Source organism: Stylophora pistillata, chromosome 5 (genome assembly GCF_964205215.1).
Source record: "Stylophora pistillata chromosome 5, jaStyPist1.2, whole genome shotgun sequence".
NCBI classification, from domain to species: Eukaryota; Metazoa; Cnidaria; class Anthozoa; order Scleractinia; family Pocilloporidae; genus Stylophora; species Stylophora pistillata.
Genome location: NC_142523.1, coordinates 16,462,205 through 16,489,982, shown reverse-complemented (window position 1 = coordinate 16,489,982; position 27,778 = coordinate 16,462,205). Strand labels below are relative to the sequence as shown.

The 27,778-nt window shown below is 38.0% G+C and overlaps 5 protein-coding genes across 6 annotated transcripts in view; 2 read left to right on the top strand and 3 right to left on the bottom strand.

Moving 5' to 3' along the window:
* The window catches only part of LOC111325125 (unconventional myosin-If-like), a 13,109-nt gene extending 4,545 nt beyond the window's left edge, over nt 1–8,564 (bottom strand). Inside the window, exons 1-21 of the mRNA XM_088761471.1 lie at nt 8,076–8,564; nt 7,736–7,873; nt 7,099–7,332; nt 5,815–5,903; nt 5,140–5,230; nt 4,957–5,046; nt 4,251–4,328; nt 4,060–4,144; nt 3,613–3,719; nt 3,222–3,354; nt 2,729–2,792; nt 2,551–2,617; nt 2,406–2,471; nt 2,211–2,291; nt 1,682–1,768; nt 1,462–1,545; nt 1,271–1,357; nt 1,061–1,153; nt 876–961; nt 389–476; nt 99–205 (exon numbers count right to left, since the gene is read on the bottom strand). Of these exons, the coding sequence (XP_088617597.1) occupies nt 99–205; nt 389–476; nt 876–961; nt 1,061–1,153; nt 1,271–1,357; nt 1,462–1,545; nt 1,682–1,768; nt 2,211–2,291; nt 2,406–2,471; nt 2,551–2,617; nt 2,729–2,792; nt 3,222–3,354; nt 3,613–3,719; nt 4,060–4,144; nt 4,251–4,328; nt 4,957–5,046; nt 5,140–5,230; nt 5,815–5,903; nt 7,099–7,332; nt 7,736–7,843 (1,925 nt within the window). The 5' untranslated portion in view covers nt 7,844–7,873; nt 8,076–8,564. The remainder of the gene's footprint in view (nt 1–98; nt 206–388; nt 477–875; nt 962–1,060; nt 1,154–1,270; nt 1,358–1,461; nt 1,546–1,681; nt 1,769–2,210; nt 2,292–2,405; nt 2,472–2,550; nt 2,618–2,728; nt 2,793–3,221; nt 3,355–3,612; nt 3,720–4,059; nt 4,145–4,250; nt 4,329–4,956; nt 5,047–5,139; nt 5,231–5,814; nt 5,904–7,098; nt 7,333–7,735; nt 7,874–8,075) is intronic.
* A 3,209-nt stretch (nt 8,565–11,773) lies between these two features.
* Nucleotides 11,774–16,953, bottom strand: LOC111325133 (G/T mismatch-specific thymine DNA glycosylase). Its single transcript, XM_088761307.1, has 7 exons — nt 16,798–16,953; nt 16,462–16,648; nt 16,186–16,255; nt 15,625–15,757; nt 14,983–15,065; nt 14,679–14,752; nt 11,774–13,320 (listed from the first exon to the last, which is right to left on the bottom strand). The coding sequence occupies exons 1-7, from the start codon at nt 16,911–16,913 to the stop codon at nt 13,174–13,176; spliced, it is 810 nt and encodes a 269-aa protein (XP_088617433.1). The 5' UTR covers nt 16,914–16,953; the 3' UTR covers nt 11,774–13,173.
* A 107-nt stretch (nt 16,954–17,060) lies between these two features.
* LOC148730560 (ubiquinol-cytochrome-c reductase complex assembly factor 6-like) lies at nt 17,061–20,055 on the top strand. 2 transcript variants are annotated; one of them, XM_088761311.1, is made up of 4 exons: nt 17,061–17,201; nt 18,270–18,481; nt 18,874–18,916; nt 19,609–20,055. In XM_088761311.1, the coding sequence occupies exons 2-4, from the start codon at nt 18,374–18,376 to the stop codon at nt 19,647–19,649; spliced, it is 192 nt and encodes a 63-aa protein (XP_088617437.1). In that variant the 5' UTR covers nt 17,061–17,201; nt 18,270–18,373; the 3' UTR covers nt 19,650–20,055. The 2 variants fall into 2 exon arrangements, with proteins under 2 accessions (XP_088617437.1, XP_088617438.1); XM_088761312.1 differs by lacking the exon at nt 18,874–18,916.
* A 556-nt stretch (nt 20,056–20,611) lies between these two features.
* LOC148730559 (collagen triple helix repeat-containing protein 1-like) lies at nt 20,612–21,573 on the bottom strand. Its single transcript, XM_088761819.1, has 2 exons — nt 21,192–21,573; nt 20,612–20,968 (listed from the first exon to the last, which is right to left on the bottom strand). The coding sequence occupies exons 1-2, from the start codon at nt 21,537–21,539 to the stop codon at nt 20,612–20,614; spliced, it is 705 nt and encodes a 234-aa protein (XP_088617945.1). The 5' UTR covers nt 21,540–21,573.
* Nucleotides 21,574–23,694: 2,121 nt separating this feature from the next.
* Nucleotides 23,695–25,204, top strand: LOC148730558 (uncharacterized). The gene is made up of 2 exons (XM_088762137.1): nt 23,695–23,942; nt 24,082–25,204. Exons 1-2 carry the CDS (start codon nt 23,769–23,771, stop codon nt 25,156–25,158), a joined length of 1,251 nt encoding a protein of 416 aa, XP_088618263.1. The 5' UTR covers nt 23,695–23,768; the 3' UTR covers nt 25,159–25,204.
* The last annotated feature ends 2,574 nt before the right edge of the window (nt 25,205–27,778 follow it).

Sequence of the window (27,778 nt, the reverse complement as noted above, 5' to 3'; positions counted from 1 at the left end):
GAAATGAGTGCATTCTAAAGAAATTTTCAGACGCTATTCCTCTGGCAAGTCCAATCGTTTAGTTCAGAAGTAGATTTGAAGGTTTATATGTCACGTACTTTTGTTGGTTCCAGGCCAGTGGTGCTTTCTGTTCTGATGGTTTGATACATCTAACGTAATGTGGACTACAGGCCATAATCTTGCCAATCACACCGTTTGTCTGGAACTGTATATGAAACAAAATAATCTTATTTTCTGCGTTGGGATTTGGGACAAGTTTTTGGATAGGGGGAAAATTAGCAGTAATAGAGCATGTCGCAGCTAAAATTGTAAAAGAAGTAGTTTGAAATTGCCGACAGGAAAAAAATAAAGATTTATATAAATTCTTAGTTTGGTTTTGCTTGCTGACCTTTATCTTAGCAGAGCTGGTGTTTGTCTTTTGTCCCCCTTGCCCTCCGGCATAAATTGTTTCAGGAAACAAGTCTTTGACAAATGAACTACGAAAAAATAACAAAGAACCGGTTTCCGACGTAAGTATTACAGAGTACTGATATGAAATTAATTAAGACTCGAAATTTTGAAGGTTCTATTCTTTTTATCAATCTCTGTTCTTTTTTTGTCATTCAAAGGGCACTCACTTTTGCTTGAAAAAAAAAAAAAACTCTTGAGACTGCGAATTTACGTTGTAAGTTCAATTTCAGATACCGTGAAGCAAAGATAGCAACAGTGACAATATTCTGAAGCCTGTTGTCCATAAATTTTAGAATGAATTCAATATTTGTTACTTTCTTTCATTACTCGTCGGTGTAAGTAACATGGTGTAAGCAAGTTTGAGGTTCCTTTCACGTTACGGTCAAATTACAAACAGCGCAATGATACATGACTAGTATTCGTACTTTTCACTTGACTGCATCAAAGAAATTAGATCATTTGACAGTTCCTCTTTATTTCTCTCGCAAAAACCACCGAATTCGTACACAACCTATTTCAAACAATAAAAAAATCATTATCTCAGTATTCATACAGAGAATGACACAATTCCGTGAAGTGATCCTGAATTGCGAGTGCTTTACAAACTTACATTTCCTGCGAAGTGTTTTACTTTAAAGTAGTCATCGTGAACTTGAAGTAATCCCAGGTAAGCTTTATTGGAACCAGCAATCTCCCTCATTTTCTGAAGAGAAATATTGTTAAATAACAATTGCAGAGGAAAAGGTGATAAAAGCTGAAACAACAAATATAGATATCTGAGCTATGTGATAAAACTAGGTTTAGGCAATTTCCGTTTAACCTGTATAAAAGTCCTCTCGAGTCCCTCTTTTTTACTTTTTACAGAGCAGCATACTTCATCTAGGGCTGACATGATTCCCGAAGGGCGCTATGGGGAAAGAAAAACGTCTCAAACATGCATATTGGATACAAAACTATGACCAACACTGAGAGGCAAACTGAGATCGTGAGCAAGATGGTTCTCAAGCATACCTTACTTTCGATGAGTTCACAGACTATCTTATTATTGAAGTAATCCACAGTTTTCCAGGTAATACCCTCTCTGATATATTCTTCCTGATAAGTTAGAGGTTAGCTTCGTATAAGTGAGACGTTAAAACTAAACTGTTTTCATTCCTTCAAATAGCAACCATGTTAACTGGTAACACCTCAATTTGTATAACAAATTCCTATTTAGAAGTGGCGCCATTACCTGTTCAATTGTGAATGTAAATCCCACACAAACTTGATGAAGTTTCTCGTTCATGTAGTTGATGGCAAATTGATCAAAGCTATTTTCCTGAGTTGAATGAGTCAAAAAGCACATTTTGCCTGATAAGAACGCAGTAGACCTGATAGCCCTACAGTTTGTGTGCTGAATTCAACGGGAAAGGTTCTTGTTCGAGACCTGTGTGGATCATTGTGTGGTGTTCCTGGGCAAAAAGCTTTTATATCACCGGGCCTCTCTTCACCCAATGTAACAGTATAGATGGGTACTGGCGAATTGCTTAAGAAACATGATGAAATTCTGGGCGATAGCCTTGTGATGGACTAGCATCCCACCCAGGGGGGGAGGGGGGAGTAGTAATACTCCTATTCCGTTCAAGCTAAGTAAACCGAGATAAGTTCTGGCTGGGTGTGCCACTTAACTCAAGTAGAGACCTTACCTACTTTTTGCTCTTAAGGTACGGACACAAAAGTCACTTAATAGCGCAATATTAGGGAAGAAGAAGTATACTCACTTTGAACGATTCAAATCCATAAATGTCCAGTATTCCGATGGATAAATAGTCCTTATATTTCTTCAGTGCACCATTGATAACCTGTTCTCGAAGTCAATGTCATTTATTAAGAAGTTTGAAAAAAAATGGTAAGAAAGTATAAACGGAAAGATGGACGGATAGAATGAATAGCTAGAATTCATAAATTTTACAAACCTGGACAAGGTAATCAAACAAATGTGAGTATAAGGCTTTAGACAGAGTATCACGGGCCGCCACCGCCTGTGAATGTACAAAGATATAAACTATATGACAACCAGAACAAGACAGAAAAAAAATAATGGGATAAGATAATTCCCACCTGACATTTGTTGTTGGTTTTCTTTGTTATTTCAACTCTTCCGCCTCGGCGAGTTTCCACGAAGACACTGTTTTAAACACAAAAAAATTCTTCTTTAAAGAATCGCTGGGGGTCATTTCAACCACAGGTGCTTACCGCACGACACAACATGGCTAAACCTCGTCTGTTATTTTCTTACCTGACTAATTTCTCCTCCAAATTTTCTCTATTAATTCCAAGCAATTTAGAGAGGCAATCCAGCACTGATGAAGTAGAAGCAAATCTTATCAAAGTCTAGTAAACTGTAATAAAGTTAAATCAGCAGAACTGAAGAAATGAAATTTATGTCGTTATAAATTCTTGAGCGAACGAAGCAACAGAAATTCAAAGCACTTCTTTCGATTTGCAGTTAAAGTAGCTCGTTAGAGAAAATGACTGACAGAGATTTGTGAAAGCGATTTTGTAGTTTTATTGTGCTAATTTACACTTTACTTTGAGTATTACGATCTGAAAGACGTTTGTGCAAGACAGAGGGATTAGTTTATTATCTGTAATAAGGTAGCTAAGGAAGATAAAAGGGAAAACTAGGAAACAATGACGTTGTGACCTTGAAGAAAGCTTTGAAATCATGGTCAAAAGTGGTGTTTAATAAAACAAAAGTTTCAGGGGGGGATGAAAACAAAAATGCTTACACTTCTGTTCAGTTGGACAGGCCACATTTTCAGTTTCTTTGAACTCGATGTTGCCAAGAGTTAAAATGGCGGACAGCACCTTGAAAATTATCTGTTGCTTCGCGGTGTCTACGCCGACCATTTCCAGTGCAGTCTGAAGAAAGACAATGAGTCACGTTTACAGTATCACATTCTACTATTATATAAAAAGAAATTCGTACTTTAATCGCTCTATAGCTTATCGTTGATATAATTATTTTTTTATATGTCGGTTTACGCGTAAGCTTTATCTTAACCTGTCCACACAACATAAAAAACATTTGAGAAAAAATACCCATGGAATTCCAAACTTTCTAACAGCAGTTGAACTATCCTCCAACTTTATTGTGCAGAACTTTCTTCCTATACGCACCCTCATTTCCAAAAAGTCTCTCTTGTCATCTTTACTGTCAATCGTGTACACATCACTTTGATTTAAATAGAAATAGTCCTCAGCGTTTCCTTGAAGACCAAACTGACCTGAAAAAACAAAGATTGTACACTTTCTTTACTTCACTCTGTGATTGGTCGGAAAAACTCGCACCACTCTCTCAACCAATCAGGTACAAAACTGAAAACAGTCATGACTTAGTCGCCCGCGCTTTCCCGCGCTTTCCCGCGCTTTAGGCCGTTGGTTGTTTCTATTTTGAGTTCTCATTGGCTCTTCAAGGTATTTCCTATTCTTCTGATTGGCCGTTGTGGTTACGTTTTGTTTTCATGATACTCGATCAAAAAGTGCTCGAGCTATTTTCTCACCCTTAGAGAAATGCTTCGATGTAAAACAGCATTTATAATGTCTCTGAAATCAAAAACTTGTTACCTTTTTCCTGATTTGTGCAGCCAGACAGTAGCTGGTAAAACACGTGAAAGTTACGTTCGCTTTGTGTCAAGTGAGTTACACGACACTGCAAATGTAAAAATAATTGTAATACAACGAAAAAATGTCGGATAACTTTTAAGAGCAACCCACACATAATGGTAAACAGAACTAGTGACTATACAACAGCTGACCTTTTCTAGCACAAAGTTGTAGATTTTTCCACCGTTTGGTTGCCCTTTCTGGTTGAACTGTATCTCAAGGTATTTTCCCTGTCGATTTATTAAGAAAACCACGTAATTAATTTTCTGCGTCATTGCAGTCTGTCTTTTTTCTTTGGGGTACAAAGTTAACTTACAAATCTACTCGAGTTGTTGTTCCTGACTGTTTTTGCTTGTATAGTATTAAATATATTAACCAGTAGTTTCACTAGCAACCTTTGTGGCTTCCCTTGGTGTTGATGTATGGGAACCCATGAAAATGGGTTCCCACTCCACTGATGAGCAAACTCGTGATCAGTGGGTAAAAAAGGAACAAAGCGTATGCAAGGTTGGGAATGAGTGTGTAAAATGAACATAAAAGTTAGGTGTTAAAATTGAGGGAGCGACTTCTGTAACAACAGCACGCTCCTAAACTCAATTTAAAATTGTAAAAAATATATGTTATATATTATTAAAATAAAAAAAATAAATAAGTAAATAAAATCAAAATAAAATAAAATAAAATGAAGTTAAAATATTATCTAAGAGTAACTATTAGAAAGAGGGGGCGAAGCATTAAGGGTTTAGGGTTAAATTGCTAATTTTATGTTGGAGTTTTGATTATAGTTAGGGTTAGAGTAATCAATTTTCTGCGTCATTGCAGTCTGTCTTTTTTCTTTGGGGTACAAAGTTAACTTACAAATCTACTCGAGTTGTTGTTCCTGACTGTTTTTGCATTCCCAAACGCTTCCAGTACAACGTTAGACTGAGTTATAACATCCTTAATTTGCTGAAAAGAAAACAGATAAAAAAGGTTCTTTAGTATCTGTGGTTACTTAAGAGAAAAAAAAATCAACAGTGACAGAGCTAAAGGCATATTTACCTTTATTCTTTCGGATCCTCGGCCAGAAACTTCATTGATACAATTTATCACGTGCCGTGCAGATGTAGTCTTACCAGCTCCACTTTCACCGCTGCAGTTCAAGAAGTAAAAAAATCCCGAGGTACTTAACTAACGGTGAATTGGAAACGAAGTGACAAGAGAATAAGCTGCTTCTTCCTAAGCGATAAAAAAATCATAAAGGTGGACAATAATAATGATAACTGGTCGGTGACGTCATGAACGCAGTAAACAGAAGTAGTGTTTGTTCTGATGGTCAAACACAAAAACGTATCCCACGAAAATAGATATTAGATTGCTGTGGTTCGCTGGCCCAAACTATATTATCTAGTTGAACGTTACAGCTAGATTAACACGTGTCATGATCAGGACAGTCCATATTCCTTTATTATCAACTGTAAGCTCCCTGCAAGCCTGGTGGTTTCTTAGAGGTCTCCTCGCACTTCAACACGGTTGAATTTAGGAAAACTACTTCTGAAGCAGCATTTTACATCGTACTGCCTTGTTCATGAGAGAGCTAGACGTGGTACAACCTCTAAAAGTCTGTGCTTTGTCTCCTAATCAGGAACACACTATTTTTTTGTCCCACTCTCCTAACAAACGAATTCTCCTGGAATACTCTCTGAAAGCAAGTTTTTTGTTAATCAATCCACACACCTTATTATGACGCATTGGTTTTCTTTCTCTATCATCATATTGTGATACATATCAGTTGTAAGTGCATAAATATGAGGAGGTTTAGGTCCCTGTAAACAAAAACAAACCACAACAATTAGCTGTCTCTCCTGTTCAGTCTACAATAAACGATAATGATCTATAAATGATGACTAAAGGCTGATAGTTTCTAAAGAAACTGTTTGGGGCTGCGTCGGTGGGGGTAACGAAATAATTTGAATATATCAACAAAGTTGAAATGGTAAATGGGCCACCGTTACGATTATAAAAGCTGACGTTTCGAGCGTTAGCCCTTCGTCGGAGCGAATGACGAAGGGCTCCGACGAAGGGCTAACGACGAAGGGCTTCGCTCCGACGAGGGGCTAACGCTCGAAACGTCAGCTTTTATAATCGTAAAGGTGGCCAATTTACCATTTCAACTTTGTTGATATATTCAAATTATAAATGATGACGACGATGATAAATCCTGATGTTCAAAGGCGCTACACAATATTAAAAAGATCCAAAAAATGAAGATAAAAAAAGTTATGAAAACGCTTGCTCAAAAAGAAACCTCTCAATTGTCTAAAAACAGACACTTGCGAACTGTTTTTGACCTTATATGGCAAAGCATTCTACAGTGTTGGGGCTGGCACGGAGAAGGATCTTGTGCGGTATGTCTTTTAAACGAAAGGTGGAACAAAAAGATGTTTGGAGTATAAGGTGAAAGAATATCGCGTATGTACGAAGGTGCCAAACTACTGAGAACTTTTTAAAGTAGGTTTTAAGTAGAAATTCAAAGTAAAAACGATGTTATATTGGAAGTCAATGAAAGGAACTGGGTTGGTCTTGAATTAATTAGAAACTGGAAATGGGGAAATTAAGAGTCCCTTCGAGGATGGAGAATATAAAAAAAAGCCCTAAAATGTATCGGGGATTAATAAAAGTTTTTATTACACGACTCAGGCAGTCAGAGGGCCAAGAACTAAAATCAACCAATCAAAATGCTCTATTGCCGGTCAATATTCTCTCAGTATTGGACCGGGCACTGTCCCGAATGGTCCCGAATGATACCGCACTTGTGTCCCTTTGAACTTCAGTCGTATAATAAATCTCTTATTAACCAAGCTTGCTCGGGACCGTACTGGAAGAATATCGACCCTCGGTCTTTTTTGTACGGACCTCGCTGCGCTCGCTCCGTACTGTCAAGACCTCGGGCCGATATTCTCCCACTACGGCCCTCGCGCTCGGTTAATAAGATATATGAATTCTTGGATGACTTTTTACCTCATGTGTATAGAGATTTTCTAAATATTTTCTGTGAGGCTCAAAAGCTGGCAGCTTGGCTGTGGAACAGCGTGAAACTCGATCTCTGTGAAGAGGTACAGTGATTGCTCTCATTTCACACTCAAGCTCATCAACTTTACTTCCATCTTTACAATAAACGTCAAGAATATCTGCACCATAAATATCCAGGGCTTTGTATGGATTGACAGCTATCAACACACGACCGATGTATGTCTGCAAAACAAATTCACCTGATAATGTGTTTAAGTTTAATAAGGACCTTAGCAATCAACCACAGTAACTGAAAGGCAACGAAAGCCTCGCTAAAACTTTTTCACATTTCTTATCCGTCCTCTGCAAAGCGACAACGCGAAAACTGACATCACAATTTGCGTGGTCTGGAACTGAAACTAGTTTGGCGCCCTTAGAGATGGTAAACATTTCTCTAGCCACTAACGAAATCCTCAAGAAATTTACAAATTCATTTTAAATTTCAATCGACGTGCTTAAGGCCTTTAATGTTTTAAAAGAATGGTTCATTGATATACGTTCGGTGAAATGAAAAGCGAAAAAAAAAAAAAAAAAAAGAAGAAAGAAACAAGCGCAAGGTAAGCAAAATGTTGAACTGAATACTTACATAAATAATTCCAGCATCTAGGCGATGTTTAAGGTTTTCAGCGATAGCTTCATCTGAAACATCTTGTAACATGGTCATATCATCCTCACCAACTTGTTTGGACCACATTCTCGTACTAAAATGGATATACAATTATATCTAACGAATAAAAAAGACGAAGAAAAAAACTTAAAAACATGGCTTTCACTTTCTTTTTCAGAAAACGGTTGGAGTCGTCAATTCGAAAACAAAGGCGGAACGCGCCATCGCTAAGAGCGATGGATTTGAATTTCAAACAGAGAGAAAGGCCCCATTGTTTACAAATAACAACCATCACAACTATACAAAATCAAATGTCTACCTGATGCAAGAACTTCCACAAATTTACTGTCAAGATTCCGCACAGTCTTGCGCGTCTTCTCAGCTTTGGAAATGAAGTTTGCGTTTATGATGTCACCGAAGATTTGCGTGACAATACTGCACGCGTATGGAGTGTAGCGCGAGCACGTTACAAGGTTTGGAAAACAGTGTTACGTAATTGTGTCTTTTTTTCTGTTTTTCTTTTTTTGTGATATTTTAACTGCAAAATAATACACCTCTATTTTTAAGTATTTTGCACAATTGGTCATGCAATATGGTGCTTGCTCGTAGGTGAAAGAGATGCTGTGCTTTCTCTTATTGTATAGGAGCAAAGTAGTGGCTTTCTTCTTGACAATCCAATAGCTAGAATTCATAAGTTTTACAAACCTGGACAAGGTAATCAAACAAATGTGAGTATAAGGCTTTAGACAGAGTATCACGAGCTGCCACTGACTGTGAATGTACAAAGATATGGCAATATATGGCAAAAAGAACGAGACAGAAACGAAATAATGGTATATGATGATTCCCACCCGACAATTGTTGTTAGTTTTCTTTGTTATTTCAACTCTTCCGCCTCGGCGAGTTTCCATGAAGACACTGTTTTAAACACAAGAAAATTCATTAAAAAATCGCTGGGGGTCATTTCAACCACAGGTGTTTACTTCATGACACAACATGGCTACATCCTTTCTTCACTTCGTTTGTTATTTCCATACCTGACTAGTTTCTCTTCCATATTTTCTCTATTAATTCCGAGCAGTTTAGAGAGGCAATCCAGCACTGATGAAATAGAAGCAAAACTAATCAAAGTCTAGTTAGCTGTAATAAAGTTAAATCAGCTGAACCGGAAGAAATCAAATTTATGTCTTTATAAATTCTTGAGCAAACGAAGCAACTGAAATTCAAAGCACTTCTTTCGATTTGCAGTTAAGGTAGCTCGTTAGAGAAAATGACTGATAGAGATACGTGAAAGCGATTTTCAGTGTAGTTTTATTGTGCTAATTCACACTTCACTTTGAGTATTACGATCTGAAAGACTCTTGTGCAAGACAGAGGGATTAGTTTGTTAACTATAATAAGGCAGCTAAGGAAGATAAAAGGGAAAACTAAGAAACAACGACTTTGTGACCTTGAAGACGCTTTGAGATCATGATCAAAAGTGATGTTTAAGATGACAAAAGTTTCAGGGGATGGAGACAGTCCAAAAATTTTTACTTTTCTGTTCAGTTGGACAAGCCACATTTTCAGTTTCTTTGAACTCGATGTTGCCAAGAGTTAAAATGGCGGACAGCACCTTAAAAATTATCTGTTGCTTCACGGTGTCTACGCCGACCATTTCCAGTGCAGTCTGAAGAAAGACAATGAGTCACGTTTAGTGTCACATTCTATATATTATATATATTATTCAGTATATATATTATATATTTCAGTATATATATTATTTATACTGAAATTTGTACTTTGATCGCTTTACAGCTTATCGTTAATATTATTATTTTTTTCTATTAGAAGTTAAAAAATGTCGGTTTAGGGGTAAGGTTTATCTTATCCTGTCCACACGACATAGAAAGCTAACTGAGAAGAAGTGCCCATAGAATTCCAAATTTAACGGCAGTTGCACTATTCTCTAACTTAATCATGCAGAACTTTCTTTCTATACGCACCCTCATTTCCAAAAAGTCTCTCTTGTCATTTTTACTGTCAATCGTGTACACATCACTTTGATTTAAATAGAAATAGTCCTCAGCGTTTCCTTGAAGACCAAACTGACCTGAAAAACAAAGATTGTACACTTGCTTTACTTCGCCTTGTGATTGATCGGAAAAACTCGCGCCACTCTCTCGACCAATAATTTACAAAAGTGAAAACAATCATGACTTGGTCGCCCGCGCTTTCCCGCGCTTTAGGCAGTTGGTTGTTTCTTTTTTGAGTTCTCACTGGCTCTTCAAGGTATTTCCCACTCTTCTGATCGGCCGTTGTGTTGCATTTTGTTTTATTACACTCGATCAAAAAGTGTTCGAGCTATTTTCTCACACTTAGGGAAATGCTTGGGTGCAAAGCAGCATTTAAAATGTCTATGAAAAAGAAACTTTTTACCTTTTTCCTGGTTCGTACAGCCAGATAGCAAGTGGTAAATCACGTGGAAGTTACGTTCGCTTTGTGTCAAGTGAGTCACACGACACTGCAAATGTAAAAATAATTGTAATGCAATGAAAAATGTCTGATAACTTTTAAGAGCAACACACACATAATGGTAAACAGAACTAGTGACTATACAACAACTAAATTTTTCTAGTAAAAAGTCTAGTTGTTGATTTTTCCACCATTTGGTTGCCCTTTCTGGTTGAACTGCACCTCAAGGTATTTTCCCTATTGATTTATTAAGAGAACCATGTAATCAATTTTCTGCGTCATTGCAGTCTGTATTTTTTTGGTACGAATTGAAGTTAACTTGCAAATCTACTTGAGTTGTTGTTCCTTACGGTTTTTGCATTCCCGAACGCCTCCAGCACAACGTTAGAGTTAAAATGTTCTTGATTTGCCAAACAGAAAACAAATAAAAGAGGTTCTTTAGTATCCGTGGTTACTTAAGAGAAAAAATAATCAGCAGTCACAGAGCTAAAGGCATATTTGCCTGTATTCTTTCGGATCCTCGGCCAGAAACTTCATCATGATACAATCAGGATCACGTGCCGTGCAGATGTAGTCTTACCAACTCCACTTTCACCGCTGCAATTTCAGAATTAAAAAAATCCCGAGGTATTTAACTAACGGCGAATTGGAAAAGAAGCGACAAGAGAACAAGCTGCTTCTTCCTAAGCGATGAAAAAAGTAATAAAGGTGGACGATAATAATGATAACTGTTCGACGACGTCGTGAACGCAGCAAACAGAAGTAGTGTTTGTTCTGATGGTCAACCACAAAAACGTGTCGTATGAAAATAGATATTACAGTGCTGTGGTTAGCTGGCTCAAACAATATAATCTGGTTCAGAATGAGAGTTAGACTGACCATGTCACCGAGGATTTGCCTGACAATACTGCACGCGCATGGAGTGCATCGCGAACAAGTTAGAAGCTCAGGAAAACAGTGTCACTAGTTATGTACTTATGTTTTTCCGCTTTTTTTGTGTGTTGATACATAAACTACACAATACACCTGTATTTTGAGTATTTCGCACAATTGGTCGCGTAATATAGTGCTTGCTCGTATGTGAAAATGTTTCAATATCTTTAATTGTCATAAGCTGTGTTAAAAAGTTCAGATTGAAAAATTTTGACTTAGTGGCTTAACAAATGGAAGAATTAAGCCCCCATCCCACTTCTTTAGCAGTCTAAAAAATGACTGGTCGATACAAATTCCGTGTAAAGGGGGTGAGTTTCTGAAACACCGTGGTGCTGCGCCGGTGAAGGGGAGGGGTGGGGTGGGGAGGGAGGGATTACAATGCAAGATGATTTGGTTTTATCAATGGTGAATGTAATTGGCTTCCCGCGTAAAGAGTTTCCAAAGCTGACATTTCTTGCACTAGCCCTTCGTCCGGGCGAATCCAGTATATGATACAGGGCTTTCAATAACTTTTTGCCATAAGCGGAGGCCAATGGTGTAACTAATGGGTAGATGTGCCAAAAAAGTGCCGTCAGGCGAAATCCAAATAAGAGAGCCCGCGTGCAGGCTCAACAGACGATGTACGAAGTCTAACAGGCAGCGGTAAACCGCTGGGAACTGGCTTTTATTGAAACTCCTAATGTTGTACAGTGCAATTTTTGTTAGTTATTGGTGTTCATCAGACCGAACATGTATATCATAAATTTTAAATAATACAATTTACAATAAATAGTTTTCACTGTAAAAAGAATTCCGTGCTGACATCGCTTTTTTTTTTTTGAAAATGTAAGGAAACCACGGTAAAGAAGACAAATCGGAAAATTATACACAAATAAACTGACACTTGTAAAATGAATTTTACATTAATTTGTTTATAAAATAGAAATTATGATAGGCGTATTGATTTTAAAATACTTTTCCCTTCTATTGTAATGAGAAAAATGCAACTGCGATCAGTGGTTTTAAGTAATTAAGCTGAGTTCACACTGACATTTTAAAAAAGTCACAATTTTTGTTGTTATGTTATTACACTGACAGGCGGTAAAGGTAACGAATCTGATCCAACCGACGCGTCGGCCAACACACTACCGACACACCACCGATGCTGTACAAACAGCCGCTGTCGAACCTGGCTTTCTATAAGGTCAGGCTCGTTTTTCGAAGGTTCCAACATCCCGCTGAGTACGTGGCTTCATCTAATGTTCCTGTGGGCTATCAAGGCTTCTGGAAGTAACATCGCCAGACTGACTAGCCTTTCAAAGCCTACAGTGATCCGTGCGCTGAGCGACTTACGAACGGCATGTTCGACGAAAATTATGAACGCTGACATGAAGATCGGAGGTGTAGGAAAAACAGTGGAGATCGACGAGTCGAAGTTTGGAGCCAAGCGAAAGTACCAGCGAGGCAGAGTCTTTCTATAAGGTCCGGCCAACGTGTCGGCCGACGCGTCGGTTGGATCAGATTCGTTACCTTACCCCTGACGGTAAGGCAGTTCACAGTCAAGTCGTCTGAAAGTCATCTCAGCCGAAATCTTAAATAGTGTCGCCTTTCCCTTTTATCACGTCCGTGGGTACGAAACGACTGCATACCAAACGAACGACGCTTCACTTTGTTGTTAGAAACGAACAACGCTTTTAGAATCGTTACTCAAACATATTTCAGTTCTGACCATCTGATCATCTTCATGGTGTTGTCAGAAACGAGCACTGCTTGAGGGACAAAGATTACTCAACTGTATTTCCTATTTTATCTTATAGGTAACTGTTTCTGCGGGCGACATGACTTGGGATTTCAGGCAACATGTCTTAAAATTTCGGGCGACATGACTCCTGTTTCAGGGAACATGACTTCAGGCAGAATGACTTTCGGGCGACTTGAACGGCTACCCTAATGACCAATATTTTCAGAGATTTGTTCAAAATTAAATTACCTAAATGCTCATTGACCTTGACCAGCTAAAATAAATGTGATATACGTTTTCCGAAATATTTTTACTGTACATCTGAACAGGAAGTATCCACGGAGTTCTGTTTCACTTCTTCACGAAGAGCTTTAAGCTCTAAGAAAAAAGGAACTTTGTCACTGGCACGAGGATAGGTTTGTGTTCTACCAGATGTGGAAGGCATCACATACACAACCTGCAGAGGACAATTAAGAAAAGACACTAAGTGGAGTTAGTGCTGCTCAAAGCTGCGCTTCTGTAGTACTACTCAGCATTTGTATCTCTTGAGTTTACCTCTTCATCACGTAAAATGCCATAATTGAAAGAGTTTTTGTTGAAAAGTAGCATTTACTGTAGGCAATTTAAATTCTCATCAGAAATATCCATACACTGAGTGAAAGAGAGTTATGAGTAAAGAGAAAAAAAAGGGAGCTTTTTGTGGTGTTTTCCTTTCTGCAGCTTGGAACTATGTCAACCAAGTTTTTGTGTGTTTGGCCAATGAAACTGCCATCATCAGATACTTGTTTGCTACTGACTGTTTTTGTTATTAATTTTACAAACCAGGTTCAAAGTTTGGATTAATTTCAGTATCAGAGCATCCCCATACCAATCCCTCCCCTGACCCAACATGCACCCTAAATTGTTATCAGTTGACTGTGCAGTTGCTCAGTTACTGCTGAATGGGGTGGGGGGGGGGGGGGGGACACATAGTTCCTAAAGTTTGCCCAAGTATCATTAAAGTGCACCTAAACCCCCAATGTTTTTTTTGCTTAACGAAATAAGCTTATTTTTTGGAGTATTTCTGTGCAAAAATTTTTTAATTTGCTCAAATCTTTAATTTTCTATGCCCAGTCAAAATACGGAAAATCGGCCGCCATCTTGCCCCATGACCGAGTTTAAAGAAGAATGGCTCTAGCGGGTAATGTGATGTCAAATCGAGAACACGAAAGTCTGCATCTCACACATTTTCACTTGTTTGGGAAGATTGTCGTCGATATTGTCCGAAATATGCCGACTAGGTGTGTTGTATGAAGAATGTATGAAGCGCGATACCCTCTTGCAAATTTCGCACGTTGCTACATCCTTCTATAACACACTTAGTCGGCATATTTTCGGACAATTATCGACTACAACCTTCCCAAACAAGTGAAAATGTGTGAAATGCAGACTTTTGTGTTCTCGATTTGACGTCACATTACCCACTAGAGCCATTCCTCTTTGAACTCGGTCGTGGGCATAGAAAATTAAAGATTTGAGCAAATTAAAAAATTTTTGCACAGAAATACTCCAAAAAATAAGCTTACTTCGTTAAGCGAAAAAAAATTTTTGGGTGTAGGTGCACTTTAAATCTCAAGCAAGACCACATCGGTTTTTAAGCTGTCACATCTGATCTAAGACACAGTTTGGAGTACTCCTAGGGGTATGTGCAGAAGACATCTATTCAATATAAGTAACAGGTCACTGTTAATCGCCAGCAATCAATTCAAAACAGTACAAATGAAGGCTTCTGACAGAGGTTAAAATGAAGAAGAAGCCAAATCAGAAGAAACTTACCGTATTAGTTCCTGGTATAGGATCTTTCTGTCGGCCAACTGTGCACTTGGATCCAGAAAATAACTCATATATAACTGAAGGGGTGTAGAGAATTAATTCCATTTTAGTAAAGTTCTTGGAAATGCATGCAGATCCCCTAAGACACGCTAATTTTTCCTTAGTTTTGAAATGCTGCAAGTCCCTATTATACAAATCTAACTTTTTAACATCGATACTGACAGTTTGCATATTAAGAACTCCTTGACAGACTTTGGAGTTCAATGTAGAGATTTCATTTAGATATTAATTCCATTTATGTACCAACCTTTTCCATTAAAACAGACTATTAATGGCTTGTACAGCTCCACTTTCCGTATGAGCTCACCTTTTCCATCTCTCATTTCCTGTCTATAAAATACCAAGATGCATTGAGTAATTTTCAGATAAACATTTCCGTGGATGATCTTATTCAACCATAAAATTCATTTATGTAGAACTCAACATGAAGAAATAAACTAAATGATTTCCCAGTGCTTAAAAAATATATATTTTTCTATTTTAATGCAGAGTCTGAAGCAAACTCCCTTCTACATATAGCAATAATTTGTTTTGATCCTCAGCGCAATTCTAACATTTTACCAATATGAAGGAAAGTCTCATGACTCAACTTTGCCAGAAATATTTTGTAAATCTTTGATCCCTTAAAGTGACTGCCATGTAATTTCTCCCTAAAATGTCACCCCTGAATCATGCATTAAGGCACGAGAATAAAGAAAATGATTGTTAAACAAATTCTCCTTATCAGCACCTTAAGAAATATATAGAGAATAGTATAGAGAATATGACTACTGGGGTGTAAATTAATTAAGGCTTAAACAATTGGTGCATACCTAAATAAATCTGTAGTTCCTGTCAATGTATTTTAAACAAGACCTAACCATTCACATAATGATAAAGCTTTGTTAACCTGGAGAGGTCTGCACTTCCCCTTGTTGTCCGCTCCACCATATTTGTTAATCCTATACCATATGATGGACATCTTACATCATCCAGGTATGTAAGCCTCTCAGGAACCAGCCCTGATTCATACAAACAAGGCCCTGCAACAGGAACATTGGAATTTAATGGTTTTACTCTTCATTTTCTTAAAATAAATCTGGAGTTTCCTTTTTTTATTTCAGTCATGTGCTTTGTATCAAATGAATACATGTACACATAACCTGATAACAAAGAGAGTTTATTGCAGACCAATGGTTTTTTATTGGAGGGAGATTAAAATCAATGTTTTCGGCACACCTTTGCATATATCAGTTCTTTTTGAGGGCAGAAAATTGTTGGTAACTTGGACCTCCGTTTGTAAAGCTTAAGTTTTAGTTTGAAATGAAAGTTAATGGAAATCTTAGAATGAACTTCCCTGTCTTTCATTTTCAAGTAATTCCACTCTAAGAGAAGACTACAATGCCTTTGATATCAGTTTACACGAGCTAGTGATGAATAATCTTCATGGGCAAGTAAATAATTTACCTACAGAAGTGATTATTTGCTCCTGCATAGTGGTGTCCTTTGTAGGCCGCCATCAAGCCTGGATTTATTCCAACCTGTAAAGAAAATACCAATACACTCATTACTTACTGAGTTTTCATCAATCTAGCAACCAATAATTATCTGAAATAACACCTAAAGTAACGCTACGGTACTTGGAAAATTAAAATCACAGACTCTCGTTCTGAAATGAAAATGTTTCTAATCCTCTCTTTGTTTTATCACTTCCAAAATGTCATATAAAATACATCAATATGCTTACAAAAAGAATATCCAGATTGTAGTCTAGATGCTCTGGAAGCTTTAGTTTCAACACATCTTCTTCAGACATTTCTCCGAATCTTTTTACTAGACGCCTTGGCTTTTTAGGACTTTTCCCTGTGTTTTTGCTTTCTTCTTTCGACGTGTTTGTTCCTTTAGCTTCATCACAAACTCCTGATTTTTTTGTACTGTGAAATCAGAAAGTCGATTTGTTAAAATGCCTTATCCATAAAAGTGTACATCAACAGCTGACATGTTTTTCTTAAAGCTTCTATAAGTGCGGAGTGGCACAAAAGTGATCTAGTTCAGTCAAGGCAGAAATATGACTACAACTTACAAGTACGGGCTGTAACGAAGGGATTCCTCTTGATTCTGCATTCTGTAATCCGTTATCGCGCTAAGTTTTAGTCGTGAACTACATACACACCTGCACCGAAACCCACTAAACATCATTCTCTTGTCCGTTCTCTTCTGTTTACAAAGAAAGTTATGCGCCCGTAAATAAACAGACCGGCGGTAAACAATTTAAATGAATATTAAGTCAAGTATGCTGATTATTAATATGGCGGCCATTTGACAATGCAGTATGCCTTTTCACCTTTGAGAATTCCATGTTTCAAGAAAAAATAAGAACAATTAAACGGCGCCTCGGTGTCTATAGATTCTTGCCGCTGTTTTTCGTTGCTGGAGCTGGCATTGAGCTATTTATGATAAAGGTTCGCATTGGAAAGGAAACTTTCTGTAAGTGAGCTGAATTCATTTAATTAATCTTGTAGATCTGGTAAATGTACAATCGTCTTTTATTAATATTTGTTTTTTTTTTTAATCAAAGCTTTAACGATAACGCGAAAAATTTCGGAAAGATTTCCATGTAACCCCATACACTAATTATGCATTCCACTTCGTAAAGACTTATAAACATAAAGGTTTCTTTGCAACACTCTATGCATAATTAACGTATGGGGTTATATGAAAGTCTTGCCGAAATTTCTTTTAAGTGAGAAATTTTTGTTACATAATATTCCTTATGAACTATTCATGAACAGTAAGACTTTGTTTGTCACATGAGGCGCTATGGTAGATTGCAATTTGAAACCTCCCGCCGGCCTGTAAGTATTGTAGTATTGATGAATAAGCAAAAAACTATAGAAAAGTATTCCTATAATAGGCATTATATGCACAGCACCATACTTCAATATGCATACAGTTCTTGGAAAAAGAAAAGAATGGCAAAGCAATAGATCGCCTTTGGGACTATATGGCCTTGCTTTAAAGTATGGGGCTGAGTGGAAATCTTACCAATGTCTGCAAACTGTAGTCACAAGGTAACATAGGCTTAAGTTGATTCCACCTAACTACAGAAACATTGGCATTTGCTAAGCTGGAAAAGTCAAAATATGTTTGAAAATCTTACATTTTTGAGCGTTTCCTTTTCTCTTATTTTTAATTAATCTATCTGCATTGGAAATACATATTTTTCTTCTGATATAAATTTGATTTCAATAAATCAGCTGCAGCTGTAAAAGGATAAACCAAAGTGATCAGTTATGTTTAAAACTTTTGTCAACCGTTGAATTTCTGTGAGTGACCGAGAAAAAATTTCTCCTTACAATATCCATACAATATAAAGCAGACAAGTGATGAGAATATATAGTTCAAGTATATGGATTATTAGTTAGTCCAATGCCAACTTCTCCAAACTCATTTCACAAGAAATGTATGGGAGACTATTGAGATGTTGGGAGTGAAAATGTTTACCAAAAAAAATTGAGAAATGAAGATTAAACCTCTCACTTGTATGTCCAACAGATGAAGTCTATGTCAGAAAAGAGTCAGAAAGACGTCTAGAAAGAAGAAAACAGGAGCAAGAAAACACAAATAAACAGTGGAGTGTAGAAGCATAAGTTTTGAGGATGCCTGCTGGGGTATCCTGGCCTCAATATTTAACTTTCTTTGCAGTCAGTTTAGCAACTTGCCTGACAGGAAGTCAAGTGGTGCATTTATACTACAGACCCAATCTGGTGAGATTTTTTTCCTTGTGTTTTATTTTATGGTTTATGGACTTAGAAGATAGCAGATCTTGACAGACTAAACTACCCTTTAATTTATCTACATTTCAGCAAGGTTTCCTTTTAAACCTGTCACAGTTCTGAAAACTTGATTAAAAAAAATCAGCTTTGATTTATCAATTTGTTGGTTGATGTCCCAGGACCTTCACTTTTTTATTCTCAAGATTTCTTGTGTTTACCCTTCCTTCTTCCTGCTATATACAACATTTGTAATGCATGGAAACCTTAATGAAAAGGATGAATATTTATTATGAAACTGAAACTTACAGCTTTCACCAATTTTGTAAAAAGTTTTGATTCTGTCAAAAGTGATGTATTCCAAGCTGTTTTTCTTGAATTACTAGGTCAGATTTCAGCTAAGTGCTCCTCTGCCCCATGTTCTAAAAAGTGAGTAAGGACTGGGAATGAGTTGGCCGGTTGAAGGAATTTAGTGGGAATGATATGTTGTAATTAACAATTATTCGCCGAAGGCAAGGTGAATATTGTCGAATAATCCCCGAGACGAAGTCAAGGGGATTATTCGACAATATTCACTGAACCTGAGGTGAATAATTGTTTTAGTATAATTTCAGAGCTGAACAACAGAGAAATTTCTAAAATCATAACACTTTAGTAACATTTATTAACATTTTAGTTTAACATTTTATATTAACTGCGCGGAGCGGTTTATATAGTGTCATATAAGGAACCGCTCGACCAATCAGATTGCTGGAAACTCTTTGTTCAGCTCTGAAATTATACTAATAACTGATAACTAAGACATTTTGCTTCAGATCTGACAAATGAGATCAAGTGAAAGACAGTACAAAGAGGTCAAGGGGAGAGAATTTGCTTTATTGTCAGAAGTTCACAGTCTCTTTACTGACTGAAACTTTGTACTTTTCTTCAAACTCTACAAGATATTTTTAAACCCTCTTATACAGCAACCTTCTTCTGCAAGGCAAGACTGATATTTTACATGATGAAACTGCCATTTCACATCTCATATCTTAAGTAAGAAGAACAATAATATTCTAATATACTCTTGTTTTGTGGAATATCTGTACTCAATCAATTTTTTTTTGCATTGTTATTAACAGGAAATCCCAGATGTACCACCAAATCCAAAGGATTTACCTGAGCAAACAGGATGGAGGAAATATATTTCTATAAAAAGAGACTAGTGAATACAATTCAACCAAAAAAAGTTTGACTCTGTTGTGAGATTCTATGATAAACATTTTTCCTTCAATTTTTCATTCAGGTGGCAAATCTGTTGTCTTCAGTTAACATATTTAAAGAGTTTCAAGACTTAATCAGCAAGGACTAAGAAAAAGTGATGGAAATGATTGAGAACAGTAGTATCCTCTCTAGTTAGTAACCAAAATGAAAAGAAGCATGTTCTGCTGTTACAATAATTATTAAGAAAAACTGTCATTTAGTTGACACATTCACTGCTCTCCTTTTCAGACATTAACCAGCAAAAATTACTGCCTGTGGTCTTTTGTTGCAGCCTGTTGTGCTTGAAATAAAGTTAGAACTCTGCACATGTCAAGTAGTTTTGTTGTGATGTAAAAACAAACTTAAAAATAATGCAGGAAAACTTAAGGAGATTGACAAATTGTCAATGTAGTTCAAAGTAAAAAGAGGAGTCAAAAAATTAGTTTTGTTTTATGCAGAATAGGGGGATAATAACTACAAAAGCTGAGAAGGGACTTCATACCAGTACTGTTGAACACTAGTGTACATGCACAGATAGTTGGAAACAAAACTGTTCCAAAGTTTACTTGGAGGCCTTTTAAATTACCTTTACCATTGCACAAATGAAAATGTTTCCCTGAAGCCTCACTCTTAAAACTTAAAACCATACATTTGGAAGCCTACCATCAACTCACTCAAAATGCTAAAGCCTGAAGTCTTAAGTTCCCTTTTTCCTTTCATACATAACAAGGGTAGTTTTTTGAGAAAAAATTGTTAGCGACAAAAAGTAATACATTAAGTATTTTGGGATATTGAAAATGAGAGAAAACCTTAAAAACTAAAATAATGGATGAATGAAAAAGATATTTTTCTCCATTCTTCGAGTCAAGATGACAGGGCTTACTAGGGCTGGGCTCTAGACACTTCTTCTATCATTATCCGGGATACTGATTGCCATCCAGTGTGAGCATTACCTTGTGTATGGCCACTGGAACACTTTCCTACCCATAATTCCACATTAACCCTGCCCTGTAGGATGTTTTCACAGTATCCCTCAAGTGATCTGTGATAATGCAGATTGGGACTCCCAGATGGCCAATAGCTATACACAACAGCTTCAATTGTCATTGGTCCACTGCATTCATTTCCATTAAACTTGAAGAACCACCGGTTACATTTATTACTGCCAGAGACTCTCATATTTCCTTGGAATGAGACTTTAATGGCTGTATCAGACTGCAGCTTGTTAAATGAGCAATCCTGGAACAAATGGTAAGAGGACAGTCACTGCCAAAGAGTAAGTTGATTTATTAGGAATTAATTTGATGATGACCTTTACTTTTCCTGCCAAATTGTTTACAAGATAACTAACATCTCTAGTCAGTTCACTGGCATTTCTCGAAAATAATTTTCAGAGGTACATCATGCCAAAAATGGCATCCAACTCACAAATTTTGATAGCATTTTCTAGTTATTTCTGTACCTTGATCTTTCCACTTTCTCTACCATCATCTTTTTTCCACACACACTGTTTCCAGTTGGTCTGTGACACTGCACTATTCACACTTTCTCCTTTCTCTCCCTTAGGCCCCAGTCCTCCTTTCACACCCTTCATTCCTGGCGGGCCACTGCTACCATGTGACCCTTCATTGCCTTTATCTCCTTTTATTCCCATCATTCCAGGTGCACCATTTTTACCACGTGACCCTTGATTTCCTTTTTCTCCTCTTGTCCCTGTCATACCTCTCGGTCCCTTGACACCAGGCTCTCCCTTGGCTCCATCTTTTCCCTGTTGTCCTTGCAACCCCGGGGACCCAGGAATTCCCGGCATTCCTGGTATACCATTGGATCCTGGAATCCCTGAAATTCCCCGAGCAAAGATGGATTTCTGGAAAGAAAAAAAGGCAATTGGATCGACGTGCTAGATTGAGTGTTGAGTTAGAAAATTACAAAGACTACGCTTTCATCCCTTCAAACCTGTTTCGTGATTGCTCACTCATCAGGGGATTTTATAAAATAAAATCATAGAAAAAGATAAATTATTACACGACTCGGGCAGTCAGAGGGCCATAACAAAAATCAACCAATCAAAATGCTCTATTGCCGGTCAATATTCTCTCAGTATTGGACCGGGCACTGTCCCGAATGGCCCCGAATGATACCGCACTTGTGTCCCTTTGAACTTCAGTCGTATGATAAATCTCTTATTAACCAAGCTTGTTCGGGACCGTACTGGAAGAATATCGGCCCTCGGTCTTTTTTGTACGGACCGAGCGCAGCGAGGTCCGTACTGTCAAGACCTCGGGCCGATATTCTCCCAGTACGGCTCTCGCACTTGGTTAATAAGATATATATACTTAATACTTAATACTGATCACTCTCACTTACACAATCATAAATTCTGGCAAAACAGTTTTTGCACTGAATGGAAAATTAATGTGTTTGTAGAGGTCTAACTGTTGTTCAGTGCCATAAAAATAGGGGTCATCACACGTTTTCTAAGCTATCTCAGGTTTTTTTTTAATTTGTCATCACATTTTTTTCAAGGTGTCCTAACACCTCCCCTGTGAGTAAACACATTGGCAACCGCGTAGTGCGATTGCCTTGTGTGAGGGAGGCTTTCCTACTACCTCCCCATGTTAAGTAGTACTAATGCGATTACAACAAATGATTAAACTGAAGTCCATGCGGCCGACTTTCAAAATTTTAAGGTCGGATTTTCCGTTCCTTTCCGACCTCGATAGACCTGGAGCTCAAAATGAAAAGTAAATATGCTATCGAATACTCTGTTCGAAAAATAATGGATATCGAAGTCTTAGAAGCGACGGAATAAGTTTCCGAGTCAACGACATTCCGATTCTTCGATGCGATGCGATGCGAATTATGGCCATAAAGTGAAACCGAAACTATAATGTATTTTCCGCTGTTATTCCAAGTAATTAGTTGCAGTTGTTTTAGTTTCACACCTGCCGCACCCACAATTGTACACTCTGTTTTACATGTATCTCCTGATTGGCCAGGTATTAGTTCTTATACTCTTTGCTGACTCTTGAGCCCCATTCACGCTTGCGGTTCCATACAGTTTATTCATCTTTCTGGTTTACGCTCTCCTATTCGTGTGATGTCCAACGACCAGAAACAGAGTGAGGGTTCGTTTGTTCCGCCTGAAGTAGGCTAAACGTCTTCAGGGGAGAGTGGAGGAAACTCAGCAGCCGTTGATCAAGTCTTTTCCATGTTTAAAGAAACAATTTGAGCTTAATGCTGAATTTGATACCATTTTTGAAAGCATAGAAAGTGAAAGTACCCAACCAAATTTGTCGCAAATCAAGAAACTTTCCCAAGAAGGCAGGCAACGTATTCGAAAGCGGCAGAAGCTGATAAAAATTGCTGCTAAAAGCAAGGACGGCTGGCAGGTTGTAGCCGAGTACGAGTCAGACGAACTTGCATCCGGCTCCAAAGATGAAAAACGTCTCGAGAAGGCAAGGGAGGCCGCGAGCCGCAAGAGACGCCAAAAGGAACAACTCTTCAGTGATCGTGGAAACCAAGAATTGCTTTGGGCGCTGATAATCAGCTTTTTCGTGGTAAGAAAAAAGAGCTTCTTTACTTTGTATGTTCATATGTGTTTTGGATCCGCTTGCGCATCCTACCATATTTCTCGCGTGATCTGTTAATATTACGGGAATTTCAGGGTAAAATAATTTACGTTTGTTTGAGCGAAGCGAATTAGAACGTAACTACTTTAAGTAAGACCCAGTGACAATTTGGCGTTTCCATAGCCCGGTAAATTAAATATCATGGTTACACTATGGTATGTCCGTAAAGTGCTGTTTGATTGAAGTTAATGAGTAAAATATCATTTCTCATTTCATCTTGTTTTTCTATGGGAACCAATTGTCCAATAGATTTTCTTTTCAGTTTTGACAATAGGTAGTACGATTAACAATTTTGATTTTGATTTGGACATCGTACGCGGAATTGCTATTGAGTCCTAAAGTGTGACGTCACGTTGCCATGACAGCATTTTTTTCTGGTCTAAACAGTTTAAACTCATACTTCAAACATGGCGTCTTTACCGATATGCTCACTCGTTTCTTTCTTTTCTGGAGAGCGGAAATCGCTTGATCGCGGAGAAAACCACTTCAAATCCGACCATGTCCAAAGCTTTATTTATTCCAGGGGAGTCATCAAAGGTGAAGTCCAAGCAAGCATGAAAAATAAGGACTACAAAGTCACAGTAAGTTGCCAATTTGGGATCACAACACGTATGTTCAATTCGAAGAACTCCCAACCCCGATTTCACCTCCAATTTAACGTTTATATTGCGGAATATATATTGCAACTTACGTGTCTGTTTCGAATTATCTTTTTATCAGATTTATCTCGATGAAAACCTTGAAATAAAAAACACAGAATGCGAGTGTCCTCGCGGCGAGTTCAAGTGCAGTCACGCGGCAGCCATATTTATTTATGGCATCCATAACCTTAGCAGGACGGACCTGGAATGCCAATGGAAACGAAAGCGAAAGGCAGAAAGCGTACAGTCTGCAAGCCAGATGTTTCCAGCGCCACCGAAGAAGAAGGATTACAGCCCTTTGGCGCGCGATCCTAGCCGAGAAGATCGGATGTGGCTGTACAGCGAACTAAAGCGCTATGGCAAATTTACAGGGACCTGCTGGATCTTGAGTCCCGAACCACAACCTGCTACCCCTCTCCCGATCAAGACGATTGAAGATATCATTTACTCAGAAGGTTTCCTTATGGCATCTACGAAGGAAAAACAATTAGAGTACTTGATTGAGAATGCCAAAGTAGAGGAGAGAACCATAAATGTTGTGAGCACCCTCACAGCTGGCCAGCGAAACAGCCCTGCATGGCACCAAGCTCGTAGAGGCCGCCTGAATGCCAGTAATTTTGGCTCCGTCCTCCAGGCAAAAAGAGTTACACCGTCTCTTATCAAGCGACTACTTGGGGAATACAACTTGAGTGGAGTTAAAGCAATTGCATGGGGACAGGACAATGAGACTGAGGCCCTGAAATCCTTCACCAACATCACAAACTTTACACCTGTACAGACCGGCCTTTGGCTACACGAGTCGGGAGTTCTGGGTGCTTTCCCTGATGGACTTGTGGGAGACGACTCGGTGATTGAGTGTAAGTGCCCCTACACACATCGAAATGCAACAATCAAGGAAGCTTGTGGGCACAAAGACTTTTACTTGGAGGAGAAGGAAGGGAATTATACGCTGTCTACCACACATGTTTACTGGCATCACTGTCAAGGCCAGATGTTCCTGACAAAGCGCAAATTCTGCTACTTTGTTGTATGGACCACAAAGGATAGTGTAGTTATCAAGATTGAACGAGATGAATCTTGGGAGCACAATATTACTATCTTGAGTGATTTTTACTTTCATCAACTATTCCCAAAGATTACCGAGGGAGAACTTTGAAAAGTGGTGCACAGATGCTGGACATAATCATAGTAGGGGGGGGGGGGGGGGGGGAATGGGAGCTAATGTAAATAGGCAATAGCTAATGTTAAAAGGTATTTTTTTAAATTTCATACTTTAATTTCTTAATATAACATTACATATTCTACACTCAGATAGAGACACAAGATAAAGAACCCACATTTTTCCATTTAGCATAGTAACTTAATAATAAATTACACTCTTCCTGAAAGCAAGCTTAAACAATTTTTTTTTTTGCAACCAACTTATGCCACGCTTAAGTAGGCTTGCATAGCAATGCAAAGGGAAGGGGAGGGAGCCAAAAAAAAATCCATGCAGACACAGGTTATTTTTTCTGACTACCTCTCACCATCCCTTAAGCTAATTTAAGTGTGGCTTTAGTTTTATACACCTGGACTCAGGCTCCCAGCTTCACAGACACAAAAGTAAAACCTTTAAGCCAGCACGACTTTCACACTTGGAACTACTGGACAAAAGAATTCCATACTGGTCACATGCCCCTGACCTGGATTTAGTTGAAATGACAATTTAAGAATGTCACTGGATTTCATTATAATCTATTTTCACAGAACACATAGTAGTTTGTATTAATGAACATAAAGGTGATGAATATCAGAAAAATGTAAAACTGACCACATCATATTTTTGACCAAAGCTATGTCAATACCATTTGATCTGTTACAGTGGGGCTTCTTGTAATACAAAAATAATATTAAAAACTCATTGTACTATAATTTAGTTGAAAAAAAGTTCTATTCAGTCAAATTCAAAGTCTTTGCAGCCATCCTTGATCAATGGATACTGCAAATTAACAAGAGCTGAGCACAGTTGGCATAGCTTGTCAGCATGGCACCTCAAAAATGCTGGGATGAAGCCAAGGATGCGAAAACTCTTAAGTCTTGCATTTGCACGCTCTACGTGGATGCGACATCGAGCTATTGATTTTGTCGCCCTTGCCTCACTCTCTGTAAACTTTCCATTGTTGAGAAATGGTGGTATGTTCACTGAAACACCTCTTGGAACTACATCGCTGATGAGAAAACCTTTGTCTGCCAGAACAAGATCACCAGCACTCAAATGTTTACAAAACCCAGACTCACTGTTTTTCAGTAATTATTGGCCTTTGTTGTCAAGTATTTTAGCAGTGTCACAAGCCCGCCCAATTTGAAAAAATTCTCCACATCAATCATAGTTCATTCTTTTTTTGGAGCGAAATTCCTGGCGCTTATTCAAGCTGAAAGGTGCCAGAAAGAACAACTGTGCGCTCCAATATGCATCTTTGGCAATTAAAAGTTTTTCGATGTTACCTGAATTGTTTACGGTCGCCTGCACTTGATCAATGCATTGCTTAAATCATGTGGTGTATTGTTGAAATGTACCACTACTTCACAGGTCTTTTTCTTAGTGACCATAGCAGACTTATGGTTGCGAAATCTAACTCTAAAGTCATTTGTTGTGGAACCAGTGTATTGTAGGCAATATTTCTTGCACGAAGTCAAATAAATGATGTTCTTAGAATCATAGGAAAGTTTCGATCGTATCTTGTAACTTTTGCCTGTTTGAAAACTTTTAAAGTGAATTCGATTCAACCAAGAAATTGCGACAAAGATCGCATCTTGTTCTATTACATTTAAAACATCCCTTAACCTCAGCAGCCCCTTCTAGACATAAATTCAGTTGTGTATCGCTCCTTAAGCAACCCATTTGTATCTACTCATCATCGCAGAAGAAAAGGTTCAGTCTTTAGCCGATTATCGTCGCTGGTTCGTTCTTATAGATCACAACTAATAATTAAGCAATGTTGGCGTTTAATTACTTCTGCGTATCACGATGATATTTAATGCTCAAGCACACAATTTCAATCTCGTGCTGATCTGAGGTAGCTGTTTCAGCGCTCTTTTGTATTAAAAATAGTTAGAGGTACACTTAACACAATTAAACAAAACTGAAAAGGCTTAAACGAGTTGTTTCTTGGCGATTCATAGCTAATATTTCGAAATTTCGAGACCATCAAGGATGTCGCAATATACCTTGCGCATGGTGAAAAGTTTATCGGTCGATTTTTTATATATTACATATTTCGTAGCTGTTCAAACAAAAACTTACGCTTCGATTGTACCAACGTGACCCGAATCAATTTCTTATAAAACAGCGGCTAAAGAGCGATAACCTCTCTCCTATAGTTTCTTTCTAGCGGGATGCTCGTAGCAGCCAACTCGAAAGCTTGGTTCCTTTGGCTACTACACACTCTTTCCACTGCTTTGTGTAAATTCGTGTATAGTTAGAACTCTCTTCTTTTTTTTTCTACTTTTTCTCTTTCTCGTTGTTGTATTTTTTAGTAGGATAAGTGCGAATAAAGAATGAATGCCATGTTTGCCCCGTGGTGGTCCCAGAAATCATTGCGCAAACACAAGGATCGATTACTGGCAACTCATTCGTTTGTCGTCACATTTTGCTCAAGCTTTCCTAACACTTCCCCTATGAGTAAACACATTGACACCCATGCAGCGCGATTGTCTCGTGTGAGAGAGGCTTTCCCCCCACCTCCCCAGGCTAAGTAGTACTAATGCGATCACAACCGGCAAATGATTAAACTGAA

Excerpts from the sequence above, each read along its gene's own strand:
- LOC148730559 (XM_088761819.1), bottom strand. The coding sequence starts at position 21,539 with ATGCCGGGAATTCCTGGGTCCCCGGGGTTGCAAGGACAACAGGGAAAA. Across the intron at positions 20,969-21,191 it reads GAGAAAGTGGAAAGATCAAG|GATTGCTCATTTAACAAGCT; the intron begins GTACAGAAATAA and ends CATTTGTTCCAG.
- LOC148730558 (XM_088762137.1), top strand. The coding sequence starts at position 23,769 with ATGGCGTCTTTACCGATATGCTCACTCGTTTCTTTCTTTTCTGGAGAG. Across the intron at positions 23,943-24,081 it reads ATAAGGACTACAAAGTCACA|ATTTATCTCGATGAAAACCT; the intron begins GTAAGTTGCCAA and ends TCTTTTTATCAG.
- LOC111325133 (XM_088761307.1), bottom strand. The coding sequence starts at position 16,913 with ATGATGTTTAGTGGGTTTCGGTGCAGGTGTGTATGTAGTTCACGACTA. Across the intron at positions 16,649-16,797 it reads CTTCGTTACAGCCCGTACTT|TACAAAAAAATCAGGAGTTT; the intron begins GTAAGTTGTAGT and ends CTGATTTCACAG. Across the intron at positions 15,758-16,185 it reads AGGAGCAAATAATCACTTCT|GGCCTTGTTTGTATGAATCA; the intron begins GTAGGTAAATTA and ends TTCCTGTTGCAG.
- LOC148730560 (XM_088761312.1), top strand. The coding sequence starts at position 18,374 with ATGCCTGCTGGGGTATCCTGGCCTCAATATTTAACTTTCTTTGCAGTC. Across the intron at positions 18,482-19,608 it reads TATACTACAGACCCAATCTG|GAAATCCCAGATGTACCACC; the intron begins GTGAGATTTTTT and ends TGTTATTAACAG.